This window comes from Mangifera indica, chromosome 14 (genome assembly GCF_011075055.1).
Source record: "Mangifera indica cultivar Alphonso chromosome 14, CATAS_Mindica_2.1, whole genome shotgun sequence".
Lineage (NCBI taxonomy): Eukaryota > Viridiplantae > Streptophyta > Magnoliopsida > Sapindales > Anacardiaceae > Mangifera > Mangifera indica.
The window spans coordinates 11,798,070-11,811,725 of record NC_058150.1 but is presented as its reverse complement, the minus strand read 5'-3'; the positions used below and the strand labels follow the sequence as shown (position 1 = coordinate 11,811,725).

The 13,656-nt window shown below is 29.9% G+C and overlaps 1 protein-coding gene across 2 annotated transcripts; it reads left to right on the top strand.

Annotated features, from left to right (window-relative positions):
* Positions 1-7,170: 7,170 nt before the first annotated feature.
* LOC123195627 (probable hydroxyacylglutathione hydrolase 2, chloroplastic) lies at positions 7,171-12,218 on the top strand. Of its 2 annotated transcripts, XM_044609442.1 has the most exons (8): positions 7,172-7,337; positions 8,305-8,490; positions 9,118-9,321; positions 9,710-9,833; positions 10,411-10,511; positions 10,772-10,846; positions 10,955-11,053; positions 11,767-12,218. In XM_044609442.1, the coding sequence occupies exons 1-8, from the start codon at positions 7,281-7,283 to the stop codon at positions 11,911-11,913; spliced, it is 993 nt and encodes a 330-aa protein (XP_044465377.1). In that variant the 5' UTR covers positions 7,172-7,280; the 3' UTR covers positions 11,914-12,218. The 2 variants fall into 2 exon arrangements, with proteins under 2 accessions (XP_044465378.1, XP_044465377.1); XM_044609443.1 differs by lacking the exon at positions 10,955-11,053 and having other exon boundaries at positions 7,171-7,337.
* The last annotated feature ends 1,438 nt before the right edge of the window (positions 12,219-13,656 follow it).

Here is a 13,656-nt window from a genome sequence, read left to right as displayed (position 1 = left end):
AGGATAAGATGACTCGTACATAGGATAGGATAAGTCATATAAAAGATATGATGACTCGTACGGAGGAGACACGATCTTATTAGCACACAGATACTGTCCAACAAGTAAAAAAGTTAATAATTTACTAGATATTCCATCTATTTATATACGCAACCATATAAACCCTATAATAATTATATGTATTGTTATAATGTTCTCGTGACGATGGTGACGAACTATCGAGAAGGGGTCCAACATTCCGATTTTCACTTGTTCTCAATGTGAGTGCTAAATGTTCTAAGTATATTGGAAATGATACTTTAGAAATACTTTTAGTCTTCTATTAATTCGTGAATGTTGATATTATTACAATGTTAGTTGTTTGATGAAGAACCATTTAGAGAGGATCCTATATTGACTTTTGATGTGGGCAATGACATATCATTGTATGAGGTTTTCCCGTTGACACCTTTTATGATGGTTTAGGTAATTATAACATCTTTTGTAAATTTTATATTCGAATTCAACATTCATTGATTGATTATTTGTTAACTCGTTACTGTCGACATTCTGACAATGACCTGATGTTTCTGAGGCTACACCAATGGGGGATCCTCTGATGACATCAGCTCCAAAAGTAGATGTACGTATACTATCGACTGAACACCTTCTAAGCTTGATAAACGTAACTATTTGATTAACCAATATAAAATGTTAACACTATTACAGGATGTCAACAATAATGGATTACCCCACACGGTTTCCCCGTCGATACTTTTTGTGATGATTCTAATAAGTATAACATTGATTGTTAATATTATATCTCATTTACATATTCGATTATCGATTCTCTATTAACTCATTACTATCAACATTGTGACAGTGTTTTGGTGTTGAAGAGGCCACATCAAGGGGGGATCCTATGATGACATCTATTTCGACATTAGAGGTACGTACATTGTTAACTGTATACTTTATAATTTTTGTTAAACAGTTTAATTTACCAATATGAAATGTGAATATTGTCACAAGATATTGCCAATGATGATGGATCCCATGAGGATACCCTCTTATCACCTTGTACAAAGGTTAAGGTAAGTTGTTGGATTAACCACTATAAATTGTTTCTATTGTTAATATTAATTGTCATTTACCTTTAATATGTTGTTACAATAGGATTTTCGTTTGGTCTATCTCAATACAGCGAGCAAGAGAAAACAAGGGATCGATATTGCCTCTCAGGATGACGAGGTCACTAACGATGTGGTTGAGCTTCCTGTACAAAAGGACATCATTCAGGTTTGAAAACTTTTCAAGAAATTTAATAAGTACGATTGAAAAATATATTATTCATTTATTGAATTTATGTATTTAACTACAACCAGTCTCAAAAGTTAATATAGTTGACCTGACTTCACTTACAGATTCTCTAGCCATGACTTCTGCCTTACAGAAGGTATTAAAACGTTTATGAAAATCTCATGAGTTAATGTAATTTTAAATGATGTATTATTTGTTTTAGTGTACTATTTTTGCATAGTTCGTGGTAAAATTGTCAAAAAGGGACCGCTTATTCATAGCTTATATACAAATCTATTGAAACCACAGATCTAACGGTTGAGACCAATTGTGCAATTATCATATATCAAGCGTGAGGAAATTTTCAAGAAATGGTATGCATAACCGAATCTTTTTTAGAAACGTCAGGTGTACGACATAAGGATGAGGCCCAAAATTGCCTTCTAGTGTACATTCATGGATAAATCTAGATGGTTGTCTGACGAGGTGAGTTCACTTGGTCAATTAATTTTGTTTTTTAGTATAGAAGATCATTCAGATGCATGATAACGTTATATTTTCTGTTTTTATAGCATGTAGATTCATTTTTAGGAGTATTATCTTAACGACAACATGATGATACTGTGGAGGTTCGTTAGAACTAGACAATTCTGACTTGCTTTGTTGCACACATTCCTCATAAGTATACTGTGTGGATGAAAGATCAGAATAGTTATCAATTTCCTCCACTCTTTACATGATTGGTGGATGCAGATTATCCACCTAATTTACATTTGTAACCCTAGGGTGTGATCGATGAGATCAGTTTTCAAAACTCAATTACTTTTCAAGGAATACTAAATTAAGATCTAATATATATATTTTATCAATGGTGCAAGTTTTTATTCCGATAAACTTCGATAATGCACATTGGATAACAGGGGTCTTGGATTTGAAATAGTAGAAGATTATAGTTTACAACTCGTTACAGAGTTTTACTATTGACCCAAAGCTATTTAGTTGAAAGATGTTAGGGTATGTGTCAATAATACTACATTTGCTAGTTGCGACATCATTTTGGTCTCACACAGATCAGACTCCATAGGACGATCCATTTGTATTGCATAGAGTGTTAGATGTACTGTAATAGATGCCTATATGAAGTGATTATGGTATATTCATGTTACGATACATTAGTGCTTGACACTTGGTCGATTGTTATCTTTTGAGGGAGAGGACTCATTCTACTTACGCACACATTTAGACACACATCTACAAATGCTAGTTGAAAGATCTTTTGAAGGAGATGACTCATTTGTATTACTATTTTTTCAGGATATTAATTTACCATTTTTTCAGGATAATGCATAGCAAGGACATATTCGTCAAATTATCATTTTTAAGATGTTTATATAAAAACAAACAATCCGATACTAATACTAATCAGTCATAGTAAAATAGAAAATAAACATATCGACCAAACATGTAATTTTCTAAACCAAAATGCCAACATTGAAATAATATGTAACTTTAGTTAATATATATATATATATATATATATATATATATATGAATATTCAATATCGAATTTTTTAAGATATAATCACTAGTTAAATTTATGTCAAATCCAATTAGAGATGACAAATGGATTCAACCGGGTATAGCCTAACCCAAAGCATGCCAAAATAGCTTGGCCCGACCTAAAAGGGCACAATCCACCATTGTAGCGGGTCATGTCAGGTTTGTGGCCCTCTAGGGCCGAGTTTAGAGTCTAGGCAAGAGGTAGGGATGCGCATAATTTAATTTAAATTGTAAAACCAAATCAAACTGTTTAAAAATTATACTTTTGTTTAAATTAAAAATTTTTCAAATCGTCTTTTTCTAGTTTAGGTTACAGTTTAGAGGATTTTCAAATCAAACCAAACCAAATCATAAATCATATTTAAAAAAATAAATAAATATATATATATAACTATATTTGATATAATTTTCTAATAAGTAATTAGGTATATAATTTGTTTATTTTTATATTTATTTTGTCATTTATTTACATGTATATTTTATATATATATATATATATATATATATATATATATAATTTTAAAATATTCAACCTATGGTAGTTAAATCATGTATCGTATAATTTATGAAAACTTAATTTTTTATATCATGTATCATGTATCGTATGATACATTTATTATATCGTATTAATTCAATACATCTTATAATATGTATGTTTTTACTTGTATTATATCATATGATACTAATAATTATATTCAAATCGTAATATAAACTAGATCAAATCATATTTTTTAATTTAGTTTGAAAAGACTCTTAAATTATATCAAACCAGACCATCTACACCACTAGCAACAAGTCTGCGGGCCAATCCGGGCCAACTCACACATGGTGCAAATTGAATTTAAAAAAAAAAAAAAACTATAATTTGGCTGTAACCTGCCAGTAGTCGTTGTTGCTGGCCATTTTAATTTTTAATTTTTTTATATATAAACCCCCACTGTCTAAGCCACATATTCAACCAAATTTTTCCATCTTTCTCTACATTCTTTTCTTTCAATATCTTTTATATTCAACATTTTCTTTATTCAATTTTTATATTTTAATTTCAATTTCAATTTCTCTCCAAATTTAATTCATTCAATTTTTATATTAATTTTTTATCTTTATTTAAATTTTTTAATATATATTTAAATTTTTTAATATAAATTTTCTTTCAAAATAATATAATCGAGGATCATCAATTACGAATCAATCCTCAAAATTATATTTTATTTATATTTTCAAACGATGTATAATTATTTTAAATTACTAATTATAATATTCAATTAAAGGAAATTTTTTAATTTATTAATGTTACTACGGTAGACTTGTTTTGTTTTTGTAAATATATCTTTGTAACTTACCCTACATTTTAACGGGGACAACTATATTTTATAAATTCTGTTAGTAAGAAGAATTGACTAATTTGCACATTTGGCCTTCAAACAGTATAAATGATAATTTTAACTATAATTGTTACTATTACCATTCTTTTAATGTCTATCAATAACATAATTTCATTTTTGTTTTTATAATTTTTATAATTATTATTTTTCTTTAAAATATTATCATAATAAAAAAACTTAATCTATTCTAAACAGAAAAAAGTATACAAGCGATTAAGACAACTTAACTTTTGTACACTCAGTTGATCGAGAATGGGTGTAGTGTAAACACTATAACAAAGATTGTGTATTACATGGTCCATGTTACAACATTTACATTATACATATTTTTTATCAATTGATTCTATAAAAGTTAAGTTATCCCAATTGTTTGAATACATTTTTCATTTATAATATATTAAGTATTTTTATTATCAAAATATTTTAAAGAAAAATAATAATTAACAAAATTGTAAAAGCAAAATAGAAATTACGTTGTTAATAGATACGAAATAGTGATAGTAGCAGGTATAGAAAAAATGTAAGAGATACTATCGGACAATCACTCTCATGATTTATTTGATTTTTTCTTGTTGGTTAAGCGTAAGAAAAATAATTGTCCCAACTCAAATGTCGAGTAAGTCAAAAAGACAAAGTTAAAGTAAGTTCATTGCAATATAAAATAAAGAATTCTATTTAATTAGATAAGATAATTAGTAATATAAAATGATTTAACATTATTTGAAAATATAAACAAAATGTGATTTGGATGATCGATTTGCAATTTATAATTTTTGATTGTATTAATTTGGAAGAAAATTTATATCAATAAATTTAAAAATTTATTTAATTTTTTAAAACTAACATATAAATAGGTTGTCCTGTTAAAGGCCGGACTCGACTCTTATACACACGGGTGGGTCGTGGGCCTTATATAATTTGAGGGTTGCCTACCCCAACCCTTGGTCGTTGTGGGTCTTGCCGGAGCTAGCGCTGCCCACTGACGCCTTTAAATCTAACTTATGAAAGTGAATTTATCTAATTACTAAAAGTCAATGTGAAATAGGGTTGGATTCGAGCCGAGCCGAGCTCGGCTCGCAGCCAGCTTGGGCTCGGCTAGGCTTTTTAATGGCCGGCTCAAGTTCGACTCGAGCTGACCTCGGCTCGGCTCGAGTTCAGCTCGCTTTTGGCTCGACTCATTAATGGCTCGGCTCGGCTCGTTTTTCATATCAAAACGACATCGTTTTGTGTATATATATAAATCAAAACGACGCCGTTTTGTATAAAAAATTTAAAAAAAAATCAACCGAACCAACTCGAGCCAGCTCGGGCTCAGCTCGAGCTCGATCGAGCCGAGCAAAGCCCTGCTCGTTTCGAGCTCGAACCGAGCCGAGCTGAGCTCGAGCTCGAGCTGGCTCGTCTCGAATCCAACCCTAATGTGAAACCAACAAATTGGTTTGTCCTGGGTGCTTAAAATTATTTGGTATCCGAACCAAATTTATTTTTGAATAAAAAATCAAAAACAATAGATTATTTGAATAATTGGTTTAAATATTGGTTTAAAAATATAGAAAAACTATTTTTTTTTGTTGTCTATCTTTTTCAAAATCAGTTAACTAGACTGAACTAATTTTTAAAAAATTGCCTAAGAAATTAATAAAATATTAAACATATTAAAAAAATTTGATCAATATATATTAAAACAATGTCGTTTTAATAATAAAAAACAAATCGAATTAAATTTGAATCGAGTTTAAACTTAGCTTGTACGAGCTCGAGTTCAAACTTAAACTCAAGCTTAACTATATGTAAACCAAATCAAGTCTAAATTTGATTCGATTCAAACCCAACCCTAACTATGATATAATTAACATTTTAAAGAGATTTAGTTATGTTATTGATAGTATAATAATTAAATTGGCATGATGTAATGGTTGAATAGTTTCTTAACATTAATCATTTAATTCAACTTAAATTAATCTATTTTGATTGTTTACTCGTATTTTATTTGATCGAGTAATGTGATCCAAGTTTAACAACGCTGACTTAAACAACATAATATTACATCTTTTCAATATTAATTAAAAGTCAATTGAAACAATTCAATTTTGTTGAAAGAAAATCCTAGTTGTTAACTGAGGTAGATGAATGAATATAGGATAAAATAAATGATTATTTCCAATTTTGTCCTTTTTTGTTCACCCACCTGTCACTCTATCACCCACCCATGTTAAAGTGACGCGTTCTGGTGGTTCCCATTTAATAAATTTAATAAATAAACTCATTAAAACAAAATATGCCAAATTTCTTAATCTTAAAAAAAAAAACTAAAAAAAAAACACAAATAATAACTATGACACCCCCTCAAGTTTAAAAAATAACAATGGGGAGAAATAATATAATTTTCTCTAATATTATTGAATGAGATTTGATTCAAATCAAGTTGAATCCAAATATGTAATGGATTGTGCTTAGTTTGAATCCATAATAGTTGTTTAATTCGAATTCAATTGAAATCAAATCAAACTTTGAGTCGAATCGAATTGGCTTGACTTAAATCTAACCCTATTAGTGAATTGTTAATATATTATTTAGAATTTATAGCATGGTAGGTTAATAAATATTTATGAAATCACCGATGCATCATTTATTTTAACTAATGTTAGATTCATTTTAAGTTAAATTTGAATAACATCCAACTTAAGATAAACTTGAGATAATTCAATTTTAAAATCATTTTGAGTTGCATGGAATTCAAATGTTTGAATTATCTCAAACTCAATTTAATTTGATTTAAACTCGACTTCGAGTTCAAGCAGTTAGGATCGAAAAAATTAATAGAAGGGGAATTTATGTTATTATTACAACTATAGAAAGATTTATGTAATAAAATTATAATAAAGGGTTTTACTGAATAAACCCCTTCAAAATTAAAATAAGTAATATAATTCTGATTCGGTGCCAACTGCAAACCCACTAAACAACCGGAGACCACTTTTCCTTTTATAATAAAAATTCCAATTCTCTCTCTAAAGCCCCTTACCCTCTCTCTAGAATTTTTCTTAGAGAGAGAGAGAGATGCAAATCATCTCCAAAGCTGCCTCTGCTGCCATGGCGTCCTTCACTTGCTCAAAGGTCCTCTTTCTTTTTCTCTTTTTTTTTTTAATTTTTTGAGTTTTTTGTTTGTGGGAAATTTTTAGTTCTTGAATGATTGGAGTTTTGGTAGTTTTTTAAGTACCCTTTTGAGGTTTTTTTGTTTATGTGAAGATTGATTGGACAGATAGTTTTTTAAGCGAATTCTTATGTGCCAATGTGGTGAAATCGGTCAAGTGAGAGTGTAATAAAATGGAAAAAGGAACGTTTCTCTTTTAGTTTATGTTAAGTTATCTGCTTTATTTTATATTAGTTTTGCTTGTCGTGAAATTATGTTTCATGTTTGGTGGTAAGAACTGAACATGTGTGTTTTATTGCAAGTTTTTTTTTTTTTTTTAAATTGATTTGCATAATAAGAACTGTACTTTGATGCAATTTTATTGCATAATAATTTGATCTAAAATTTCGAACTTCATTAGACAAGTACATTATAAGCAAATTGAGTCTAAATGGGGTGCGATTTTGATATGAATCTTAGTATAGTCTTTGTTAAATGGCTGGAAGGTAAAATAGTTATTCATATGTTCTTTTGAATTTAAAAAGATTGCATGGATAGAATGCACAGTTATATACTTAATATGTGAATTTCAAGTACATTATGAGCAAAATGGCTCTGATGGGGTGCTGTAAGTTTGTGATTTTGATATGAATCCAAGCATAGTCTTGGTAAAATGGCTGATTGGTCAAATGGGTATTTTTTTAATATGTTGTAATGAATTTTAGATGATTTTACGGAATACCTTTTTATTAATTTATCAACTTGTAATTGTGATGTTGTGACTTTGATGTAAATCTTAGCGTAGTTTTATCAAATAGCTGGTAGGTCATATCGGTATTTTGTTGATGCGATCTTATGAACAGTTAATGATTGTATGGATAGAAGTCGTAAAGTTATCTACTCCATAATTTGGTGCTAATTAATTTTGGTTAATTGTTTCTTGTATTTTAGGAGACAAGCAGGCTTTGTGTATTGCCAGGGACAAGACAACTTTGCGTTAGAAAGGGCCTTTTGTATAGTTTTATGAGGCTGTTATCAATACCATTCAAGACATTGCATTTAGCCACTAGTCGGTCACTTAGAGTTGCCCAGTTTTGCAGTGTTTCGAATATTTCTTCATCATTGCAAATTGAATTGGTGAGTTGATCTCTTGTTTCAGGTTCATGATTTTTATTCCTGTTTTAATTGGCTTTGGTTACGTGGAATTAGTTTATCTTGTTTTTCTAGGTATGCTTCACAACTTTAATGACCCAATGTATTTGAAGCATTAACGTAAAGGTTTCAGTTTTCTACTAACTGTTTTTACTCTGTAGTTTAGTTTGTGAAGGTTTCTCATCATCTTTTTGGCCTTGCTGGATCAGAATTGGAGCTTTTTTTTTTTTTTCTAAAAAAAATTTATCTCAAACAATACTTGAAGTACCTTTATTTTAATTTACAGAACGTTCTTCTAAATAACCTGCTGGATTTGATGGAGGAATACTAAAGTTAAGACCACGTTGTACTCCATATTTGTATCAGATAAACGGTTTGGTCGTAGCTTAATCTCATTATTTGTTGTCAATACCATAATGACAACTTAAACTATCTTTTGTGGTACTCCTAAGCCCTTCTCTCTGCCCTTTCTTGTACTCTTTAGGTTTCTGTAGTATTAAGGGAGTTCAGTTAACTACATTATTGATAAGTAAAGTTACATAGGGATGAAAATTCTGGGATGAGGTCTATTATGCATCTCTATATATGTTCTTAAATACTTTCTTATTTTAGGTACCATGTCTCAGAGACAACTACACGTATCTTTTACATGATGTGGACACAGGCACAGTTGGAGTTGTTGATCCTTCTGAAGCTGTACCTGTTATAGATGCTTTGAGTCGGAAAAACTGGAATTTGACTTACATACTAAATACAAATCATCATCATGATCACACTGGTGGTAATATGGAACTAAAAGCAAGGTACGGTGCGAAGGTATGACCATGTTATCACTCTCAGTTTCTCCCTAATAAAACTTTAAATGAGTAATTGACTCTGGATGAACATCAACTTCTAAAGCAAATTGCTTTTAGATCAAATCAGGGTTCATACATATTACATCTTCTGGATAGTGTAAATCCTACTTTGAATTTTTTCTGTTATCCAATATTATAGGTTTGCACATCATGTGAAGAATGGTACTTGAGTCCATTTTGTTTCTTCTGAAGAAAGCCCTGATCTGTGTCTAAGATTGAATTCTCCATAAAGCTTACAGATGATGATGGCATGTGCCATGGCTACTTCAAGAGGGATCTCTCTTATATGAGTCTGTTCTGTGATGACTTAAATTTTCTGAAATTTATGCTTCCTTTGTTGTTTGTAGGTGATTGGCTCAGCAATAGACAGGGATAGAATTCCTGGCATTGATATAGTTTTAAATGATGGAGACAAGTGGATGTTTGCAGGTCATGAGGTGCGTGTGATTGAAACTCCTGGTCATACCAGAGGTAACATTTCATTACTCAATCACATTTTGAAATTCTGTGATTATTATAGAAGCATTATATTACTTTGAAACATAGATGAAAAAAGATGGTTTTATTTGCTGTGCCACTGCTGTGCACATATTATAGTGTTACATCTTCTGTCTTTAAAGATTATTGCACCTATGACATAATTTTTTATTATTTTTCAGTTTAGAATTCTTTGACAGCTATATGATTGAGCGATATACTAAAAATGAAGATCATATACCCCATGTTAATGTACATTAATTTGGTTCATATATTTCTTTTTCTTTCTTTTTTCAAATAGATAAAAAGAGATATTGAGGGTAAGGTGTGATGCATTATGGTTTTATATTCTCTGTAATGGACTTGCACACTACTCATAGTATGGTGGGGACTAACAGTTTGAAATTGGCATTTTCATAGTGCCTTGAATAATTGAATAATGCTTGGCATAACTTTTTTTTTTTCAAAGTCAGCTTCTTATGAATGTGGTCTTCCATGTCTGTGTACCATGGACCTTGGTAGAGAATATTTCACTTTTTTTTATTCATTATGTTGGTTTAATTGCAAACAGGTCATATTAGCTTTTACTTTCCCGGATCAGGGGCAATTTTTACTGGAGACACTTTGTTCAGCTTATCATGTGGCAAGCTTTTTGAAGGAACCCCTGAGCAGGTAACTTATTATTGCTTCTCCATTTGGTGACTGGATGCTTTTATAATTATAATTTATTATTGCATCTCCCTTTGGTAACTGCATGTTGACACACAATATCTTAATACATGAAATAAGAAAATTGTGGGGATGATGTCGTTGCTAAAATAACAACATTTAGTTTGTGAATGACTTTGCATTCTTAGTGCAAATGGAAAAGTCATTGTTATTTTGATTATACAATCATTTTTATGTGACGATGGTGATTCTCTATGTTGCAGATGTTTTCTACCCTTCAAAAGATCATGTCTCTGCCAGATGATACAAGTATCTATTGTGGTCATGAATATACATTGGTTAGTCTTTCTCCCTCTCTCTCTTTTCAGCAGTCTGCTGTGGGGAGTGCTGAATTGCTTCGAGCTAATACTATAAGACCCCTAATCATGATCTACATATTGTTACAGAGTAATTCAAAATTTGCATTGTCTATTGAACCCAACAATGAGGCCCTCCAATCTTATGCAAACTATGTAGCTCAACTTCGTAACAAGGGCTTGCCCACAGTAATTTCTTGGACTTTGTTCTTTTAGTAATTAAATTATAATCTTCTTAGAGATTAATTATTTGCATTTATGTGAAGTTTTATTCTTAAAAAAGAGGCATAATTGCTTGAAACAAGAGTATTTTTTACTAAACATGGATTTATCGTAGAAGTGAGATAGAAACACTGAGTCTAAATTTATGAGAAGGTATAAAATTTATGTAGTTATGATTATCACATTCTATGTTACTATTTGAGCCAAGTTGACTTGGCTCGATAGGTTCGCAAGCGACTCGTGTTTGTACATAAAATGATGTCTTTTTGACTAATTCAAAACAATGTTCTTTTGCTAGTGTTACATCATGTAAGTAGTGAAAAATGACATCATTTTGCTATATCATGTAGAGTCGAAACAAGATCATTCTACTCTAAGTTTATCAAGATCAGCTTGCATGGGTTTAAGCTAGTATCTATGATATCGAGCCCATGTGAGCCAAGCTTGGGAATTATCCGTCATATTGAGTTTGAGTTCATATCCTTCAAAACTCGTTGAGCTCAACTTCTTTTGTGCCAAACTAAGCTTGAGTTTGGTTCGGTTTGAATCCCCCTGTAGTTACTAGTTTTGTGTTCTCGTAACATAACAAAATCCAACAAGATAATCATGTTTCTTCATTAGTTCCATTTCACCTGCCCACGGATATTCTCTTCTCATAACATGTTTTGGTTTTGTTTCAGATTCCGACCACACTAAAGACAGAGAAGTCTTGTAATCCATTTCTTCGAACTTCTAATCCGGAAATCCGGCAATTGTTAGGTATACCGGACACGACAAATGATTCAGAAGCCTTGGGCATCATCTGTCATGCAAAGGATAACTTCTAAGACTTGTTGCAAAGGTTAGGATCAAGAGCGGTTTTTTTCACACAAATTATGATTAAATTTGATATGCATCTATTTTCAATTATAGCATAAACTATGCATATCAAATTTAATCATAAACTTGTGTCATAATTTGTGTGAAAAAAAATATAAATGTTGTTGATCTTATCATTATTTGTTATATTTTCTCTTTGTATAGAGGAGGTGAGTTTGATGCATATTTCAAATAGAACGCCAACGTTCACAATTTAACTGTTTACTCAAGAATTTAACCTTTTTTTAATTCGAAATATGTGCATTTTTCTTCATTTATTGACTATTTGATGATATATATATATATATATATATATATATATATAAATAATTTATTTTATTTTTTATCATGTAATAACAATAAAATTTTAGAAATATCCTCTTCCCTTTGTATAATTTGAAAATGATTATAAATAATTTAGATTAAAAAAATTAAAATATATCTATATTATGATAGATTGACCTACTAAACGCATGTAGAAGCACAACCTGCTCATGCATGCCAACACGGACTGCAAGTCTTGCCAATTGATGGGTTGTGACATGGTACAATCTAATTTGATCTGACTATTGGACACAACATGCTACACTAGACTTGACCTCGACATAACCCATCTGTTGTATTTGCTTTTAAATAATAAAATAAGTGTATTCAAAATTCATTAATGGAAGTGGACATCTGGAATAAATTTGGTTATTTAAAATTCAATAAAACTATGTGTATCTATTTTTAGTACATAATTTATATATATAAATGAGGTGTTATCATATGATTGGATGTTTTTTTATCATATGATGACACATGTTTTAAAATACTTAATTACATGATGATACATCATTGTATACATGAATTTTATATAAAAAATATGTACACATAACATTGCTCTTTAAAATTTAGAAGGATGAGAATTTATTATTGTCATTAGAAAAATAGGCAGAAAAATAGTGATTCCGCCTAATATTATTGAAAAAAATTAAGACAATCTTAAAAGGTTTTTTGAGTGCTAATTAAATGTGTTTGGGGTGTATTAATGAAAAAAATGTAGTATCTGCGTGGATGGTGTATGCGTGCAGGTGTAAGCAAATTGACTTATTATAATTTGATTAAATAATTTAATTATTTATTTTAAATCTAATTCAAAATCACTTAATTACATAAAGAATCAAAATTATAATTTCACTCATCTATCATCAATGATAATATAATACCTTTAAGGGTCGTTTGGTTTGAATAATAAAATGTTATTTTGATAATATATTTTTTATTATCGATTACTTTGTTTGATTTGTCAGTAATAAAAAATTTACTTTTAACTTAAGTATTAAAAGATTATCAATATAATCTTAATTTTATTATAATTATATCCTTATTTATAAATTTTTAGGACAAAAAATATCTTATTTTCAACTAATATAATAAATAATATGTAAAATATTTTAAAATAATATTTAATAATACCCATTTTAGATTGAATAATAAAAAATATAATAGGGGTGTTAATACTTTTTTTAAACTTATGGTAGGAAATTATAATTTCCTTATTTTGCTTAATAAATTATCATATTTACATTCACATATTTTTAGTCCTGGCCACGGTTCATGAACCAACTGTTTCGGTTCGAAACCATTGGTTCACGGTTCAAAAAAATAAGAACCCTAAACTGAAACCGTAATAGGACGGTTTGTAATCAGTTCGGAACCGACGGTTTCTA